Here is a 20,998-nt window from a genome sequence, read left to right as displayed (position 1 = left end):
AAGTATTCTTGACACATACTTACACTCGATTGGGGGTCTGTAACCATGTGACCTTTTGCATCTTGCAATCTCACCGAATTCTCTCATGTTGGAGATGCATGCAAGGCCTGAAAGAATTTGTGAGTCTAACAAGAATTGTCTCAAACACTATCAATCAGATTCAGAAAATCATCATGTGTCAAGTTGAGCAACAATAATTGGACCAAGGCTAACATGTCTTTTGCAACATGCAAACACTGCCTATTAAGTGAAGCATGATAGATCCTATATATTCTTGACACCTTCTGGACATTTGAAATCAATCTATCAAAGGAGTCCAATCCTTGCAGTGGAAAATCACATGAAAACCTCTCCAACACTTGGATCATATAGCCCTTGAAAAGAACATGACTTAAAAAGGAAGAGTTGAATCTCAAGGAAAGCCTACTCAAGAGACCAGCAAAAGCACCCGTCAGCTGCCTGATCATGTCAAGGTGCAAAGGGAAATGGTTGGATAATACATAGTGCTGCAAGACTCGCATCTCCAAAATTTATGGTAAAAAGGAGTCTTCATGCATAGCATAAATATGGTCTAGGCAAGACCACATGGACAAGTATTGAGACGAGTGAAAGGTAAATCCTAAAGCTAATGGAAAAAGCCAAGACCAAACATCTTGTTTCAGAACATCCATGGTGAAGGCCTACAATGCCCTACTTTCTAGGTTATCCATTAGAGAGTGTTCCAAAGTGGACTAGGATGGATCAAAACACATGTTAAAATCATCCATAAGAAAACCTAGACTTCTTTGACTAAGAGAATATTAGAGATGGCTCTATAGGGCTTGAGGATGCAACGAGTCATTGGGTGCACAAAGGCTAACCAGCCATAAGACTTGCCGTTCAAACATAATCTCAATCACCAAGAAGCATCCGTGAACATCATTCTTAACAAGCACTGGTTGGAATCTCTCATGTATAACTACGAGGACACCCGAATAGTGTTTAGCCTTGCAACGAGCATAAAAAAGATAGAATCCATGATAAGACAAAACACAACCAGCATCGTCATGGCTTTTGTGCTCAACTGCACAGAAAGCATCGCAATGGTGCTTGTGCAAAATACACCACATGTCATGTTGTTTACTGTGGGAACAAATCCCATGGACATTCCAAGTGGCAATCCACATATGTGAAATCAAAGAACTCATGGGTGAGGCTACTCATGCCTCACTTGTACTTTCTCAGCTAAAGCCTCCAAATTCCTTCATCCAGAAAATCTACCAAAACCGCAAAAGCATTCTATCCTGTGCAAGCAGATTTGAATTTATTTGAATTGGCTACACGGCTTGCTTTGAATTGGAGGGGTCCATGACAGTTGTACATGGCATCTCAAAAGATTTATCCTTTCTATGCATATATGTACAGAAGGCATCTTGAGTGCCTCACGTTAAACCCATTTGTTGCTGAATTTCAACCTTCTTACCCTTTCTACATTGAACATCAACCCATCCCAAATCATTTGGGTGGAAAGAAAGCAAAGGTTGCTTTTGCTGGACTACATCCTTTTGTGGAGGTTGTTCCCCAAAGAGTGGTGCCTCCACCATCACATCAGTATCCATATTACGAGTAACAGTAGTCTCCCCAATCAAGCTTAAACCATAGTGGATGCATGCCAGTGCAATTAAGGCACAGCCAATTGGGCCTTTTCTTGGAGGTGTTCCATAGCATGCATAAATGATTCATGTTGCCCATCCTCATACTAGGTGGCGCCAATACAGTACCAATCGCTCCCAATGCATCCCTTAACAAAGGCCAATAAACTGTAGGGCAGCTTTCTACTTCAATTCACACTGAACATTCCTGTTTGAGCATATTTTGAAAATCAGCCAAGGGTCTCCATGGTATCACATGCACCAACTATCTATCAAAAAAGAGAGGCAGTCTACCCAAAAGATCATCTCTGTTTGTGGCCAATGTGAGCATGACTCATAGAAACCCTAGGGTCCACAAAGACCTCGTCAACACAATCACACGTGTGAATGGAAGCCAACCATTGACAGATCCAAGGGATCATCAGGATCCTTTCCATAGAGAAAAGTATGATGCCACATTCATAAAATGCAGAGGAAGATCAAAGCACTTTTTGTGTGTCAACATGTGCATCCACGATGTCCTACTCATCACAATTTGAAAGATTACTATGATTGTGTTGAACATAGTCTCCTAGCAAAGAGTTGGCAAACTCTTATAGATGTTCCCAATCTAGTTCCAGGGAATCATCGGAAGTGTTGGCAGCCTGCACATACAAACGCGGTGGGGATTCCAAAGGTCTTGAGCAATTAATGGTCATCATAGGAGCATCCTCATCATGTTTATTGCATTTGACTGTAGGTTGTGCATCAGAGCTTGGAGCCACTTCCTCAGCCATCTCCTCCGTGCACAGGACCATTTCATCCTCGCCCTCTGAATCAGGCCCCAAAGCATCAACCACCTGATCTATGAATGTTGTATTGAGCTTAGACATGCTGAGTCTGTGACAATTCACTCCTGTCTGGACTGCAAATCTACACAACTTCCTATGTCTCTCTTTCTCTCTCTCTCAAATTGCAAGTCAGAAGGCTTACAGGTGACCTGTGCTGCCTACAGGCGTTCTCTCTCTCTTTTTTTTTCCGTAATGGATGTTATATTTATAAAGTACTAAATGACAAAAGAGTTACAAAAGTCATGGCAAAGACGCAGAGGAAATTGCCATATGCCAGGGAAGTAAGTCCTCCCGAGGGAGTAAGTCAGAGTGTCGAATGAGATCTATCTGCCAATGCAAGAGACCTTTAAGCCTAGCAATATGTCCCTGAACATTAGAGGCCGAATCAAAAAGAAAAGCGTTCCAAATGGTCCAATTATGCCAACAGCCTCAGTATCTGAGAAAGTGAAACAAGATCTTCATATGCGATTGTGCCGGTGAGGGGTATTTGGGCCGCACAAAAACCCAATCAAAAGGGCTTAGCGAGAAACCAACCACTGCTCGCCAAACCGCTGACAATAGTAACCAGATTTTCTTAGCGAGAGGGCAAGAAATAAATCGATGACGGGCCGATTCCACACTGGTGGTGCAAAAGAAACAATTGCCATTGGAGATTCGATGCTTGGAAAGGGCTGAAGGAAGAGGAAGACCACCAATCATCACCCTCCAAAGAAAGACCTTGCATTTGAAAGGTGTCTTGTTCAACCAGCCCTCCATCACAGTTACCTTCCACCATGACTGAGATTTACACAATCCCCATACAGTATTAAGCTTTAGTAACCAGCCATTGATGATCTTTAATCAGAAGATGATACACCTGGTTAGCTGAGGCCTTTTCCAAATTCAGCCAGCCTGCAAGGTCCAAGTCCTGCCAGGGACGATCTAAAGCAAGGGCACGAAAGGGTTGTCTGCTCTGGAGCACCATCAAAAGCTATCTCCATAAATCACGGTATCCACGAGGGATCCTGGAAAGCCCCCTGGCTGTACGAAACGATATCAACACATTGCGACTGGCAAGGGTGGCATCTGAACTGAAGTCAAGCCCAAACGTGCCATGCGGTTAAATTTTGGTCTGAGTTCATGTTTGCCTTCCCAAGAAAGTAATCGCGAGGCTGCCAACAATTCCAGTTGAAAAGAGTTAGTAGGTAAGTGGTCCTCTGCTGGATGCCACTGAGCCTTCTGGAGAACCAATTTCCAGGAACATACCAAATGAGTAAGCAGAGATGATGAAGGTCTAGAAAATCGAGTCTGCATTAAGAACATGCCACCAAGAGCTCCGAATTTGGGTATTACCATGCACAAGCCCGTGATCCTCAAGAAAATAATGGGCTATAAAGACCCACGGGTGATGATCCAAGCACATGGCATGAAAAAGAGACCAACGAAGTGCCAGCATATGAGTTTCGACATCCAAAATAGCCCCACCATCCATGTGTTTGGGGGTACATGCATGCGACCAAGAAATCCATGAAATGCCTGCATGCAAGGAGTCCTTCTTCCATAACATGAAACGAATGTATTGAGTAAGAGCATTCAATGTAGTAGTAGTCCAAGGCAGCAATGGCAAGAAATATGTGAGCATTGGGAACATAATTGTCTGAGTCACTTTGAGGCGAACATGGAAGGGCCAAGCCTGTGACTTCCAATACAGAAACTTAGCTGCCAGTTTCTGTGAAATCCACTCTAGTAGTTGCTTTGGCCAAACATCAACACCCAAAGGGTACCCAAGATGCCTGACAATGAAACCACGGGGAACAACCATTCCCTGCCAGTCCAATGGCTGCAAATCTGACTCCGTGCAACTGAGAATGGCTGATTTCAAAGCATTGATATGAAAACCAGAAGCATGACCAAAGAGAGTCCAAACATCTAATGCTTTGCAAAGATTATCCTTGTCCGCACGCAAAATCATAAAGCTTTTATCAGCCAAGGATTGACTAATGAAGTGCTGTCCAAAAGAAAGAGACAATCCAGCCAACTAAGTAGAAGCTACCATATGAGATAACATCGAAAGAATTGGATGAGTCGCAAGGGCACAAAAGAGAGGACTCAAAGGGCAACCCTGTCTCACAGAGCGTGCAAGGACAAATGGCTTGGTAACACCACTAATGGTGTAGATCAAACGAGACATCGGAGTACCAAAGCCCATAGTAGACATAAGTTCTGCGCAATGAAAGGCCAATCTAAATAATCAAAAGCCTCTTCCAGGTTCAATTGAATCAATACCACCTCCTGATTAGAGTGCCTTGCATAGTCAATAGCCATTTGCACATTCAAAACATTATGCAGAATGTTTCGGCCCTTAATGAAACCATATTGAAGAGGATGCACAATGGCTGGAAGATGCTTATGGAGCCGATTCGCCATCACTTTGGAAAAGATTTTATACATAGAACCCATCAAAGAAATTGGTCGCCAATGTTTCAACATAGACGGCAAAGGAACTTTTGGAAGCAGTTTGATAAGTCCTTTCCATGAGGAAGGCATGAACCCCGTTTCCCAAACCTGCTAAAACATAGCCGTCAATGGTTTCACGAGTCGGGTAGCAAAAACCTCAAAGAATTCATTGGTGAGACTATCCCAACCGGGACTTTTATCCTTGGGCAAGTGTAACAAAACATCCATAACCTCCGCCTCACGAATATCTGTCTCCAAAGTAGTTTGCATGTCATGTGGAACTTGATTGCGGACCAAATCATAGAAAACTGAGCGGGCATGAGTAATTTGGTCAGAAGGTGAAGGAGTAGAACCAAGAAGGTCTGGAAAATAATTCCTATACATATTCACAATAGTCTGAGGATCAATAACCATTTGACCTTCTGCATCCTGGAGTCTAGTCATATTCTCTCGAGCAGGAGATGCATGGTGACCTCGAAAGAACTTATGAGTCTGACAAGCACTATCTTGCAAATTCTCAGTCAAATTTTGCAATTTGGCCCGCTGATAAGATTTCAACTGAAACTCTTTAATAAGATCAGCCAAACGCATAGCCAATGGCAGCAGAAATACATCATCTGGAGTCTCCACCAGTACAGAACGAACCAAAGCCAGTAATTCCTCCGCTGCTTGTCGACGCCGCCGACAAAGAGAGGCATGATGGATCCCATACTGCCGAACAACCCGCTGCACATTAGAGAGTAATCGTTCAAAAGAAGCATTTCCCTCAGAGAAGAAGTCCAATAAAAATCTATCAATCAATTGCTGCATATAACCCAGAAAGATTGAATGCTTCAAATAAGACGAGTTGAAATGCAAAGGGAGTCTATCCAGAAATTGCTTAAAAGGTGCAATGGGTTATACAAGCATCTCAAGTTGTAGAGGAAAATGGTTCGACAAGGCATATTGCTGCAACACTTTCATTTCCAGCATCTCAGGAAGAAAAGCATCATCCTGCATGATGTACATGCGGTCCAACCGCGACCATGTAGTTATATACTTCGCAGAATGAAAAGTAAACCCTGTAGAAGAAGGGTGTAGCCATGACCAGAGATCTTGCTTAAGTACGGCAAGAGCAAACGCATTCCATGCACGGCTTTCCAGAGCGTCCATCAGCGAATGCTCTGATGTGGACTGTGAAGGATCAACACACATATTAAAATCCCCCATAAAAAAACCCCGTCTGCCAAGTGACAAGGAGGTTTGCAAAGTATTCCAAAGATCCCGGCGGGATAAAGGGTCATTTGGAGCATAGAGCCCAAGTAACCATAAGATCTCTCCTTCAAATAAAACTTCAATCACCACAAAACGACCATATACATCATTTTTAATAAGAACAAGCTGATATTTCTCATGTACAATCATAAGCACACCAGAATAATTCATGGCATGTGTCCCTGCATAAAACAAGTGAAACCCATGGCAATCCACAACTTTTCCTGCTTCACCATGACTCTTATGCTCAACAGCACAGAAGACATCTCACTGATTCTCATACAATAAACTCCACATGGCATGTTGCTTATTGCGAGAACAAATGCCTCGCACATTCCATGTGGCTATCTTCATGTGTATTCAAAAAAGAAAATCAGGAACGAGGCAAAGCTTGTCTCGATTTAACCTTTTCTGCTAGAATGTCAAGGACTCCCTCATCTAAAAAATCAGCTAACACGGCAAAAGAGTTCTGACGGCCAGATGGTAGACGGTGTATCCATTGTCTTGGGGATGGAACGGGGATAACGACGATCCCATGGGGTAATCACCTTACCTCTAGCTTTAAAAGCCAACTTAGCAGGTGGGCCCTTCAGACCATCCATATATACTTTCCTAGTGGGCTGATTGCGAGGAGCATAAGAAACCATAGCATGAGTAGTGTGCTCTGAAGACAACATGTCTTTCATGCACATATAAGTACGCAAGAAATCTTGTGAAGCATTAGGCACAGTATCCGCCATGCCAACATCAAACCTTTTACCTTTTTTGGCACGTACATCTACCCAGTCATTGTCACGGGAATACAAACCCGAAATATGTTGTTTGCCTTTATCCAAAACTTTAGATGGCTGGGTCGCATCCTGCGACGGAGCATCAAGCACTACATCTTCCATGGGAGGCAAAACATGCTCAGCATCTGAAGTCGGTTGCTTCGCTGGACATTCGGCCATAAAATGCCCCAATTTTCCACACGAAAAACAATGCCCTGCAAAGTTAACCCATTTCAAACGAAAGTGCAAAGGATGCATGCCAAAGCAATTAAGACGTAACCAAGCAGGCCTTTTCCGAGCAGTATTCCATAACATACACAAATGGTTACGATTCGTGGCCCTTAGGCTCGGGGGAACCAAAACAGTGCCCACAATGGCCATGGCATCCTTTAACAGTGGCCAATAGAGAGCCGGACAGTTTTCCACTTCAACCCACACCGGGCATTCGGGTTGAAGCAAGCGCTGAAAATTTGCCATTGGGCGCCATGGCACAACATGGATCAAATGGCGATCAAAGAACAATGGCAATTTAGTCAACAGATCGGCACGATGCTTCTCGGATTTCAATAGCACCTCATAAAAGTCTCAGGGCCCAACAAAAATCTCTTCAACACACTCCCCTTGTAGTAGACTTTGCAACCACTGGCAAATATAGGAAAGCATTGGGATCCTACCAGTGAAGAAGAGTATAACAACACATTCATAAAACACTGAGAATGAGCGCAAAACATTTTTAGGATCCACAGTGGCTTCCAGAACATCTTCAGTTTTTCAGAGTCAGAAAACGCTTCATGATTATGTTGAACATAATCACCAAGCAGAGTGTTGGCAAACTCCAACAAATGCTCCTAGTCAACATCCTGAGAATCCACAGAATCAAAAGCAACCTGAGCATAAGAACGTTCTTGATGATCCATTGTATCTTCCGAAGTATGCTTGATGCGTTTGCCCGCGGCAGGCTGGAAGTCAAGACCAGGTGGCACCTCCTCTGTGCAAGGAACCATATCCTCTGGTTCCTCTGTTTCAAAATCTGGACCAATGGCTGCCACCGTTTGGTCAATAAAGGCCATGTCCAAACCAGCCATGGTGTATCACCACTTTAACAAGAGATCTGAAGCTATTTGCAGGGCGCTTTCTCTCTCTATGCGTATTTACAAATAGGTACAAATCAATAGTCTGCTGTCATCCTGTGTCACAAGTGTCTTCAGTCTGCAGTCACGTTCACAATGACAGACCTGCTGCCACAGTCTGTCTATACCCGCAGAATTCCAGTACTGCCTCGCTGAAGATCTCTCTCTCTCTTTTTCGTAAACTCTCTCTCTCTCTCTCTCTCTCTCTCTCTCTCTCTGTGAACAGAGTCCGCACAGCTGCTGTCACACAGAGATGAAAACAAAATCCTAGAACAGTTCTGCAGCTGATTTCGAAACCCTAAAAACAGGTCTGTACAGGAATTCGAAACCCTAAAACAGCAGCACAGATGAAAACGAAACCCTAAAACAGTTCTGCAGCTGATTTCGAAACCCTAAAAACAGGTTTGTACATGAATTCGAATCTCTCTCTCTCTCTCTCTCAACCCCCCTCCTCTCTTTTTTTTTCGTATACCCCCCCTCCTCTCTCTCTCTCTCTCTCTCTCTCTCTGTGTGCTCTCCGTGTTCACTCTATCTCAGCGCCATACACTTCCGCATCACTCTCTCTCTCTCACTCTCTCTCTCTCTCTTCTTTTCGTAAAAGGTAATTGTATTAATTATGAAAATGGTACAAGTTTACACGATGGCTCTATCCCATCGTGTGTAAAGAACACACTGTCTCTCTACAAGAACTAGACGACCTAAGAGTTACAACGTCATGGCAAAGACGCAGAGGAAATTGCCATATGCCAGGGAAGTAAGTCCTCCCGAGGGAGTAAGTCAGAGTGTCGAATGAGATCTATCTGCCAATGCAAGAGGCCTTTAAGCCTAGCAATATGTCCTTGAACATTAGAGGCTGAATCAAAAATAAAAGCATTCCAAATGGTCCAATTGTGCCAACAGCCTCAGTATCTGAGAAAGTGAAACAAGATCTTCATATGCGACTGTGCCGGTGTGGGGTATTTGGGCCGCACAAAAACCCAATCAAAAGGGCTTAGCGAGAAACCAACCACTGCTCGCCAAACCGTTGACAATAGTGACCAGAATTTCTTAGCGAGAGGGCAAGAAATAAATCGATGACGGGCCGATTCCACACTGGTGGTGCAAAAGAAACAATTGCCGTTGGAGATTCGACGCTTGGAAAGGGCTGAAGCAAGAGAAAGACCACCAATCATCACCCTCCAAAGAAAGACCTTATATTTGAAGGGTGTCTTGTTCAACCAGCCCTCCATCACATTTGCCCTCCACCATGACCGGGATTTATGCAATCCCCATAGAGTATTAGCTTTAGTAACTAGCCATTGATGATCTTTAATCAGAAGATGATACATCTGGTTAGTTGAAGCCTTTTCTAAATTTAGCCGGCCTGCAAAGTCCCAGTCCTGCCAGGGACGATCCGAAGCAAGGGCAGGAAAGGGTTGTCTGCTCTTGAGCACCATCGAAAGCTGTTCCCATAAATGCCTGTATCCACGAGGGATCGTGAAAAGCCTCCTGGCTGTACGAAAGGATATCAACACATTGCGATTGGCAAGGGTGGCATCCGCGACTAAAGTTAAGCCCAAACGTGCCATGTGGTTGAATTTTGGTTGAAGCTGATGTTTAGCTTCCCACGAAAGTAACCGCGAGACTGCCAACAATTCCAATTGAAAAGAATTAGTAGCTAAGCGATCCTCCGCTAGATGCCACTGAGCCTTCCGGAGGACCAGTCTCCCGGAACATACCAAATGGGCAAGCAGAGATGAAGAAGAACTGGAGAACCGAGAATCGGCATTAAGAACATGCCACCAGGAACTCCGGATTTGGGTATTACCATGCAGAAGCCCGTGATCCTCAAGAAAATAACGAGCTATGACGACCCACGGATGATGATCCGAGCACATGGCAAGAAAAAGAAACCAACGGAGTGCCAGCATATGGGTTTGGGCATCTAAAATGGCCCCTCCACCCATGCGTTTGGGGGTGCACGCATGCGACCAAGAAATCCAGGAAATGCCTGCATGCAAGGAATCCTTCTTCCATAACATGAAACGAATAGACTGAGTAAGAGCATTCAGTGTAGTAGTAGTCCAGGGCAGCAATGGCAGGAAATATGTGAGCATTTGCAACATAATTGTCTGGGCTACTTTGAGGTGACCATGGAAGGGCCAGGCCTTAGACTTCCAATACAGAAACTTAGCCGCCAGTTTCTGTGAAATCCATCGTAGTAGGTGCTTTGGGGGAACATCAACACCCAAAGGGTATCCAAGATGCCTGACAATGGAGCTGTGGGGAACAACCATACCCTGCCAGTCCAATGACTGCAAGTCCGAATCCGTGCACCTGAGAATGGCTGATTTCAAAGCATTGATGCGAAGATCGGAAGCCTGACCAAAGAGAGCCCAAACATCTAATGCTTTGTGAAGGTTATTCTTGTCCGCACGCAGAATCATAAAGCTGTCATCAGCCAAGGATTGACTAATGAAGTGTTGTCCAAAAGGAAGCGACAATCCAGCCAACTGAGTAGAAGTTGCCATATGAGATAACATCGAAAGAATTGGATGAGTCGCAAGGGCAAAGAAGAGAGGACTCAAAGGGCACCCCTGTCTGACAGAGCGAGCAAGGACGAATGGCTCGGTAACACCTCCATTTAGCATGACTCGCGAAGACGCTGCAGCACTGATGGTGTAGATCAGACGAGACATCCGAGTACCAAAGCCCATAGTAGACATAAGTTCTACAATGAAAGACCAGTCCAGATAATCAAAAGCCTTTTCCAGGTCCAATTGAATCAGTACAACCTCCTGATTAGAATGCCTTGCATAATCAATCGCCAGTTGCGTATTTAATACATTGTGCAGAATGTTTCGGTCCTTAATGAAACCATATTGGAGAGGATGCACAATGGCAGGAAGATGCTTGTGGAGCCGATTCGCCATTACTTTGGAAAAGATTTTATACATAGAACCCATCAAAGAAATTGGGCGCCAATGTTTCAACATAGACGGCGAAGGAACTTTTGGAAGTAGTTTAATAAGTCCTCCTTTCCATGAGAAAGGCATGATCCCCGTTTTCCACACCCGCTGAAACAAAGCCGTCAATGGTTTCGCCAGTTGGGTAGCAAAAACCTCAAAGAACTCATTGGTGAGATCATCCCAGCCAGGACTTTTATCCTTGGGCAAGTGTAACAAAACATCCATAACCTCCGCCTCACAAATATCTGTTTCCATAGTAGCTTGCATGTCGTGCGGAACCTGATTGCGGACCAGATCATAAAAAACTGAACGGGCATGAGTAATTTGGCCTGAAGGTGGAGAAGTGGAACCAAGAAGGTCGAGGAAATAATTCCTACACATATTCACAATAGTCTGTGGATCAAGGACCATTTGATCTTCTGCATCCTGGAATCTAGTCATATTCTTTTGAGCAGGAGAGGCATGGAGAGCATGAAAGAACTTATGAGTCTGACAAGCACTATCTTGCAAAGTCTCCGTCAGATGTTGCAATTTGGCCTGCTGATAAGATTTCAACTGAAAGTCTTTAATAAGATCAGCCACACGCATTGCCATTGACAGCAGAAATTCATCATCTGGAGTGTCCACCAGCAGAGAACGAACCAAAGCCAGCAGGTCCTCCGCTGCTTGTCGACGCCGCCGACAAAGAGAGGCATGATGGATCCCATACTGCTGAGTAACCCGCTGCACATTAGAGAGCAATTGTTCAAACGAAGCAGCGCCCTGAGAGGAGAAGTCCAATAAGAATCTATCAATCAATTGCTGCATATAGCCTTGAAAGATTGCATGCTTCAAATAAGAGGAGTTGAAACGCAAAGGGAGTCTCTCCAGAAATTGCTTAAAAGGTGCAATGGGTTGTGCAACCAGCTCGAGCTGTAGAGGGAAATGGTCCAACAAGGCATATTGCTGCAACACTTTCATTTCGAGCATCTCAGGAAGGAAATCATCATTCTGCATGATGTATATGCGGTCCAACTGCGACCATGTTGTTGCATACTGGGCAGAATGGAAAGTAAACCCTGTAGAAGAAGGGTGTAGCCAAGACCAGAGATCTTACTGAAGAACGGCAAGAGCCAACTCATGCCACATACGACCTTCCGGCGCGTCCATTACGTAATGCTCCGATGTGGACTGCGAAGAATCAACACACATATTGAAATCCCCCATCAAAAAACCCCGTCTGCCAAGTGACAAGGAAGTCTGCAAAGTATGCCAAAGCTCCCGGCGAGATAAAGGATCATTCGGAGCATAGAGGCCAAGTAACCATAAGATCTCTCCTTCGAATAAAATTTCAATCACCACAAAGCGGCCATGTACATCATTTTTAATAAGAACAAGCTGATATTTTTCATGGACAATCATGAGCACACCAGAATAATGCATGGCATACGTCCCTACATAGAACAAACGAAAGCCATGGCAATCCACAACTTTTCCCGCTTCATCGTGACTCTTGTGCTCAACAACACACAAGACATCCCACTGATTCTCATGCAATACAGTCGACATGGCATGTTGCTTGTGGCGAGAACAAATTCCACGTGGCTATTTTCATGTGTATTCAAAACAAAATCAGGTACGAGGCACAACTTGCCTCGATTTGACCTTTTCTGGGAGAATGTCCAAGGCTCCCTCATCCAAGAAATCAGCTAACACGGTAAAAGAGTTCTAACGACCAGATTTGGAGGTAGACGGCATATCCCCTGTCTTGGGGATGGAACGGGGATGACGACGATCCCATGGGGTAATGACGTTACCTCTTGTATCAAAATCCAGCTTAGCAGGTGGACCCTTTGGACCATCCGAATACACTCTCCTAGTGGGCTGTTGACGGGGAGCAGAGGAAACCATAACAGGAGCAGAGTGCTCTGAAGACAACATTTCTTTCCTACGCATATAAGTACGCATGGAATCTTGTGAGGCAGTAGGCACAGTATCCACCATGCCAACAACAAGCCTCTTGCCTTTTTATGCGCGTACATCGACCCAGTCATTGCGACGGGAATCCAAACCCGAAACCTGCTGTTTACCTTTATCCAAAACTTTAGGTGGCTGGGTGGCATTCTGCAACGGAGCATCACACACCATATCTTCCATGGGCAGCGCAACATGCTCAGCATTTGAAGTGTGGTGCTTCTCTGGGCATTCGGCCATAAAATGACCAAATTTTCCACACGAAAAGCAATGCCCTGCAAAGTTGCCCCATTTCAAACGAAAGTGTAAAGGATGCATGCTAGAGCAGTTAAGACGTAACCAAGCAGGCCTTTTCCTAGCAGTGTCCCATAACATACACAAACGATTACGATTGACGGCCCTTAGGCTTGGGGGGACCAGAATAGTGCCCACAGCGGCCATGGCATCCTTTAACAGTGGCCAATAGACAGCCGGACAGTTATGTGTGATTGTCACGTTTAGAATAGGTGTCCTACCAAGGCATTGTAAAATATAACGCCTTTTGAGGCTTGGAACAGTCGTAAACCTTCAGTTGATCACTTTCATACTTTTGGGTGTCTTGCATGTGCTCATATTCTGAGAGTATTAAGAAAAAAGTTAGACAATAAGGCTGTGGAGTGCATATTTGTGGGGTACAATAGTGAAAGCAAAGGGTACAGATTATATGATCCTATTTCCAAGAAAGTTTTTGTCAATAGAGATGTGATTTTTAATGAAAAATCAGAATTATCTCTTGCTGTTTATGACATATATTAGGCTGCAAAAGAGGATTTTGAAGGGCTGCTGCCTATTTCTTTTGTATCACTGGAGCTTCATTAAATGAACAAAATGTTCAGCCAGCTGCTCCACTAAATAATGCAGAAATTCAACCTATGGCCGATCTGAATATTCAGAAAGATGTTGAACATGAGGTTTATCAAGAGCATGTATATAATCAGGAAGCTAGGCATATCCTTAGATGATATTGCAGACTCTACAAGAGAGTCATTTGGATGCTCCTCTTGTTGGTTGTATTCGAAGACAAACACGTTTGCATATTCATGCTAATGCTATGGAGTTTGTTATGGCAAAAAACACACTTGATGATGATGAGCCTGATTCTTTTGATGATGTACAACAGAGTGTGCATTGGATGGAAGCAATGCAAGCTGAATATAATTCTATCATAAAGAATCAAACATGGGATTTAGTTACATTACCTATTGGAAAGAAAGTCATTGGTACTAAATGGGTCTATAAACTAAAATGAAAAGCGGATGGATCCATTGATAAGTACGAGGCCAAGCTTGTGGCGAAAGGCTATGCGTAAAAGAAAGGCATTGATATGAGAAGACGTTTGCTCCTACATCCCATATGACCACCATCAAGTGCATGGTTGCATTGGATGTCCATTATGGTTGGATTGTGCACTAGCTAGACATTAAAATTGGATTTTTACATGGGGAACTTCAAGAAGAAGTCTATGTTCAGCAGCCCATGGGTTTTGCAATTGAAGGATCCGAATACTTGGTACGCAAGCTAAAAAAGGCTTTGTATGGTTTGAAGCAAGCTCCACGAGCTTGGTAGTATGCCAAAATTGATGCCTTCTTACTCAGCCAAGGGTTCATTAACAGCCCATCAAAATCTACTCTTTATGTATGCAAAGAGGGGGGATCCTTGCTGGTTATTTGTCCTTATGTGGATGATCTCTTACTCACAGGGACACATACTAGTCAAATTTTAGTATTTAAGAAAAATTTGCAGCGAACTTTTGATATGTCAAATTTGGGGCCTTTGCATTACTATTTGGGCTTTCAATTTATTCATGATGCTAGAGGCATTGGATTGTCACATTCCAAATATATTGATAAACTCTTTGAGAGATTTGGCTTCCAGGATTGCAAGCCAATAAAGCGCACCGATGGAAACTAGACTTAAGTTGTCTTTGCATGATGACAATGATATGTTTGGCATTCATGCATATGCTCTAGCAGTTGGATATCTCATTTATTCATGCAACACAAGGCTAGATATTCAGTTTGTGATTTCAGCCTTAAGGAAATACATGCACAGCCCATGCATGTCACATTGGCAAGCTGTGAAGCGTGTTTTCCGTTACTTATAGGGCTTGCTTTATGGCGGGGGGGCGCTACAGTTACATGCTTACAATGATTCAGATTGGGCTGGAAATTTTGATTCTCGTCATTCTACAAGTGGAAATTGTTTCTTTCTTAGCTCTTCTTGCATTTCTTAGCTTAGCAAGAAACAATCCAAGAGGTTGGATGTCTCATTTATTCATGCAACACAAGGCTAGATATTCAGTTTGTGATTTCAGCCTTAAGCAAATATATACACAGCCCATGCATGTCACATTGGCAAGCTGTGAAGCGTGTTTTCTGTTGCTTATAGGGCTCTAGGACTCTTGGATTGCTTTATGCCGGGGGGCGCTGCAGTTACATGCTTACAATGATTCAGATTGGGCTGAAAATTTTGGTTCTCCTCATTCTGCAAGTAGAAATTGTTTCTTTCTTGGCTCTTCTTGCATTTCTTAGCTTAGCAAGAAACAATCCACTGTTGCCACATCATCTTGTTAAGATGAATATAAGGCAGCTTTCACTACTACAGTTGAATGTGTATGGTTGAGACGTTTGTCAATTGATCTTGATGTATGTCACGGAGCCTACTCCTTTGTTTACTGACAGTTAGAGTGCCATTGCAGTGGCACGGAACCCAATCTTTCATGCAAACATGAAACACATTGAGATACATTATCACTTTGTCAAGGAGAGGCTACATGCAGAGGATATCAACCTTGTCTACTATTCTACCAACAACAATGTGGCAGACATCTTCACCAAAGCTCTTGCTCCCAACAAATTTGAAGCATTTCACAATGCTTTAAATTTGATCTCCTTTGGTTGTATGCTGATCACTTTTCACTTCAGGGGGGTTCGTTGGGTTTTACTCACACCTACGCTCATAGAGGAGTGTCGGTGTTTTGCACATAGGACATTGGGGCACTTTTTACTCTCCATAAGAGAGGTTTTTCCCCCCAGTCACATTATTCTTCATTTGTGTATTTATGTTACACATCTCAGTCACTTACCTCACATTACACTCTTTTGTGTGTGAACGCACTTTAAGCCACTTACACAACCCTAAAGTCCAAGGGTTGTACTTTGTACTTTGGTACCTTACTTTTGCTATCAATCAAGTTTCCGAGCAATGACCATACACGCTCTCTCTCCCTCTACTCTCTGCACACTCTCCCAAGCTGAGCTATTGTCCATCTCCACCAACATCAAGGCACTCCAAGAGGCTACCTCCCAATTGCCTTTAGGCCCAATAGAAGTCAAGCAGGGGAAGTTAGATTTCTCCAAACATCTTTAACACCGATTGCAAAAAGGAAGGCCTCCTGTTCTCCATATGCAGCAATATGTAAGTCTGTGCCTCTTCCTTGCCTGTCCTTTAAGCTCTCTAGATTGTTGAAGTTGCCACATCTAACTAAGAAACAGGCCTGCTTTGACCTGTGTCAATGCGTAGATGTTGAGGATTCCACTGGAAGATCCCCCTGTGAAGATATGCTAGGGTTTGCAGAGAAAACAGTGTATGAGCACAAGTAAAACACAGTGGACCTAGACAAAATTGCAAATAAAGCAGTGTATGAGCACAAGTAAAACACAGTGGACGAGCACAAGTAAACACAGTGTATGAGCACAAGTAAAACACAGTGGACCTAGACAAAATTGCAAAATTAAAAAATTAGGAAAAGGTGGTTCTGATGAATGAATGAATGAAGGTTTTGTACAAATGTGAGAGCTCAAGGAGCAAAGCTGTCCAACAACCATGGACTCTCGTGGGACCGGGCTGAGGGAGAGTGCCGGAGAGTGTTGTCCTCCGTGTACAGATCCCAAGTACAGCAGTATCATTAAGAAGTGAAGTAGATGCAATAGACTAGAGCTAAGGGTGATTAAAATGCACTCCACCTGATGCAAATGCAGCAGCTTGAGTGCGACATGGCAGGCTGGATGGTCAACTGCAGGCTGAAACAGTAAAGGTAGCTGATTTGATGATATCCAACAGCTGGTGACAGCACGGGGAACCTCCAAACAGGCTGACAGCACCCAGGGAGCACTGGACTGTGAACACAAAGTAGAAGGCTCCCTTTGATTATCTATTCTTTGTGGTTGAAGACAAGAATGAAAGATGATTGCGACACTGACGCTTGGCTTCAGTTAGAGGGTGACCTATGACCCCCCTTGCTGGCTCGAAGGTATAGGAGGGGAGTAATGTTCACCCCTTGAACCATGATATGGAATGTAGGAGCCAAGGTGTTAATCACATCTCACTGTGTTGTAGAAGCAGGCAGTATGGAGTGAGCTGATGGTGTCCATTAAGTGAGAAACAAGTTTGAACACTGGTACAAACTGTGGGTGCTTGAAGCAGCCTTCGTTCATTCATCCTAAACCACCAACTGGGCATGTGTTCCCTTCAGAAAGTGACTGTAGGGGAAGGAAATGAGGAACCAGGTTAGTAACTGGCAGAAAAGAGCAGGGTGTGGAACTGTTGCAGGTATGAGAAAAGTGGACAGAAACAAGCTATATAGGTGATAACAAGGGAAGGTAGATGGAAAGGTGAGACAAGGGGATACAGGAGAAACAGTGTTGAGAAAAGCAGGGCATCAGATTTGGTGGCAGGGACAGCAGATACATTGCCATTGTGGTTGCAACTCATGTTTTACTCGACTGTGCTTTGTGTGTAAAAGCCCTTTATGATGCATAGAAAAGGATGTCATGTGGCTTTTAATTGAAAGGTGTCTCAACATATTAATTGTTTATGTTTTGGAAGCTTGATCCTTTCATTGGCTGATTATGCTCTTGTGTGTAATGGTGGCAGGCACCTTTGGTGATTGGTGCAGATGGAATCCGCTCCACTGTAAGAACAACATTGTTTGGTCACACAACACCACGAGACAATGGACGAACCATGTGGCGAGCTGTTATTGACAGCCACCTCTGTTCACATGAGGTGCTTTTTGCATCCTTTTCAACAAGGGTCGTGTAATTTATAATTGGCTTATATGTATGTAAGTATCAGTAAATAGCATGCCCTTCATTTATTAGTAATGCCAAGAAAATGTAGCAGCTAAAATTTTTACAGAGCATTGGATATTCAGGTCTAGTTTGGTGCCATGGTTAGAATGATTTCAGTCATTACTGTGGCAAACGTGCAGAAACTTTTCATTGGTTCTTCCGTGTGGTCCAGTGTCAGATTAGGACATCAGTTTTTACTGGTGGCAATCGTGCATGCAGTCTCCACATGTGGATCAGAGGCAGGCACACATTAAAACTGACACATGATAGAATGTGCTGACTTTCACCAAAGGAGCATTATTATTGGGTTGTCTGAGTAAGAATGCCAAAGAAACATTGTATGTTTGTCTTGGAGTAGACTGTTTGAGCTAGAATTCAGTATTCTATGAAACTCTCTGAAATGCATGGATTTGTACTGTTGAATTGGTGCTTGGTTGGGTCTCATTTTGAAATTTCAAGTTCCTTTTTTGTAAAATTATTACTCGTACTTCAATCTCAGAAACTTGTGTTTCAGGGTTTGATCACTGGAACATTGTCATCACTATTCAATGGAAGAACTATTTTTATTGTGAATGGAGTTCAAGGCAAGCTTTATTGGGCTCTGAGTGTTGAAGATGATTATTGTGAAGGAAGTTCAAAAATCCGCTCTAAAACAAAAGAAGAATCCAAAGAAAGGCTACTTCACTATTTTGAGGGATTTAGCCTTGCCATATCAATTATCCAGGTAAGTGTCTTTGATTACAGGTTATTTCCAAGCTCCAAATGGTGCCTGGAAGCAAAGTTATTCCTTGTCTGGTTTGACAGGCTACAGATCCAGACCTTATTTTGGAACGGAGAGTGCTAGACATGCCTGTTCTATCAACTTGGTCAAAAGGAAGGACTGTTCTTCTTGGAGGTTCTGTATTTCATCACTTTCATGGCTGCAATGACTCAGTTCAGATTCTGCTTTCTCACACAAAACAATGACACCAATATCTAATTTCATGGACTGAGTTGACCTCAGTTTATCTGAAGGGCTGGTCTGGATTTGTGTAGCCCCTAACAAATTGTTTAGTTTACTTGCCTGCCTGGTTAGGTCACCAGGATATGAAGTTTCCTCTTTTGATACTTACAGAAGAGCTCATAGCACCTAAGGATGCTTATCTTGATCATAGTTTAGAGATTTCTCTATCAAAGATCCCTCGCTTTTGAGTCGATTCACAACTGATGATCGCAATAATAACCTGCCGGAGAGAAAGCCATTATACATGTTTAAAAGTTTTCCTAATATGTATAACTTAAAAAGGAGTAATGAAAACTCTTTAACGGAGCACATATGCCAGATTTGTCGATGAAAGCCAGAAGCAGGGGGGTACTACATCTTTGTTCGGCAAATTATGATATTCCAGGGTGCTTTCACTGCTTGTTCATGGATGGTTTAGACCTCTGTCAATAGTCATAGATTACACTAATCAAAGATGTCTCAGCCTCTTTCTCCTGGAGATACGGAGACTTAGAGAGATTTACCTCAGGGATAGAGCACCAATACACTGAGGGCCTATACAAAGGCAGCTTACAGATATCTTCACGAGGAATACCGAGGCAGCTTCAAAGCAGTCTTGGTCTTTTTTCCAGGGGAAATACTAAGGAGGCTGCAGCACAACCTCAGCCTGCATCTACCAGAGGGATATGGATTGATCAACCAGTTTAGCTTCGCCGATCCTGACTCCTAGATCTCAATCGAGAGCAAGAGAGGCATGTAAGCCTCGAAAAAATTTATGTGACTGATATAAAGCATCTCGCAATTTTTCAGTCAAGATTTCTAACTTGGCTTGCTGATATGATCTTGATTGGAACTACTGAATGGCCTGGTTGCATGATGGACATCAACTGGTGGGCTGGTGCGGAGGTCCCACACTTGAGCATTATTTTTCGAGCCCCTCAACAGTGGAAAGCTCCGCAGGATGTGATCGAGTGGCCCCTAGCACAAGTGGCCCGTTTCTACTAGTGTACAGAGTCACAACTCTCAGCTTGGCTGATAGATGCATTGATAGTACCACCTGGAGCATCTCTCACCCCTATGATCCAGCTGAGTGCCACCATGGGGGGCTGGAGTTCACCGTCCAGTCCGGCGGCAAAACGTACTTGTATGCCCCATAGTTCTTCCTCTTCATTAGCAGCCTCAACACCGAACAAATGCCTATTCGGTCAGTCACAGGTTTCCCCATAAGCCTACACCCTGCATCCAAGAATGTGAATAGTCTCCACTACAGTGAGGCACGTGGTTCCAAGAAATTCATTGTTCGGCAAGAGTTGCAGCCTGCCCTTGCCGGACAGATCAACATCTTACTTCTACAGGAGCACAAGCTCACTCCCACCCAAGCTCAGCGGGTAGGGAAGGTACTCCCCGGCAGCTCGCACACTTACTGGGAGCACGCCATAGGTGCCCACGGCAGGACTAGAGACGTATGCACCTCTATTGGCCCAAATCTCACCACCTATGTACAAGACCACGCGACGATAGTGGCAAGGAGGGTTCTATGGATCAAACTGGATATTGGGGACTCATGTCTTGGAGTCCTCAATGTCTATGCCCCTACGGAGGTTAGGGCATGCAGCAAGTTCTAGGTGGAGATCACAGATGGACTCCTAGAGGTGGACTCCTGGATCGTTGGAGGAGACTTCAACAACTTGGAGAATTTGGGGGACCAGTTGGGCAGAGGGAGAAACTACCAGGGTATGGTTGGGGAGGAGCAAGAGGCATGGAAGGTCTTTCTACTAGCAGTAGGAGTACGCGATGCCTGGAGAGACCGTGCCTTCCACAGGAGGGAAAGGTCACTAGACTTCTCTTGGGGATACAGACGGCTAGGTGGAGTCTTGCTAGATCAGTTGGACAGGTTTTATGTGAGAGAGTGGGGAGGCTCTCATGGAGGCCAGATTAAGCAGTTGGCAGGCA

The 20,998-nt window shown here is 44.0% G+C and overlaps 1 protein-coding gene across 2 annotated transcripts in view; it reads left to right on the top strand.

Annotated features, from left to right (window-relative positions):
• The window catches only part of LOC148009099 (uncharacterized), a 240,525-nt gene that overhangs the window by 165,847 nt on the left and 53,680 nt on the right, over nucleotides 1–20,998 (top strand). For both annotated transcript variants that reach the window (XM_087673820.1, XM_087673822.1), the window contains 3 exons: nucleotides 17,867–17,998; nucleotides 18,578–18,787; nucleotides 18,868–18,958. In XM_087673820.1, the coding sequence (XP_087529946.1) occupies nucleotides 17,867–17,998; nucleotides 18,578–18,787; nucleotides 18,868–18,958 (433 nt within the window). The remainder of the gene's footprint in view (nucleotides 1–17,866; nucleotides 17,999–18,577; nucleotides 18,788–18,867; nucleotides 18,959–20,998) is intronic.

Source organism: Lygodium microphyllum, unplaced genomic scaffold (genome assembly GCF_053477565.2).
Source record: "Lygodium microphyllum isolate KBCC unplaced genomic scaffold, Lygodium_microphyllum_v1.1.10 scaffold_40, whole genome shotgun sequence".
Taxonomy (NCBI): domain Eukaryota; kingdom Viridiplantae; phylum Streptophyta; class Polypodiopsida; order Schizaeales; family Lygodiaceae; genus Lygodium; species Lygodium microphyllum.
Note: the sequence above shows the minus strand (reverse complement) of the source record. Positions and strands in the feature narration are given on the sequence as shown.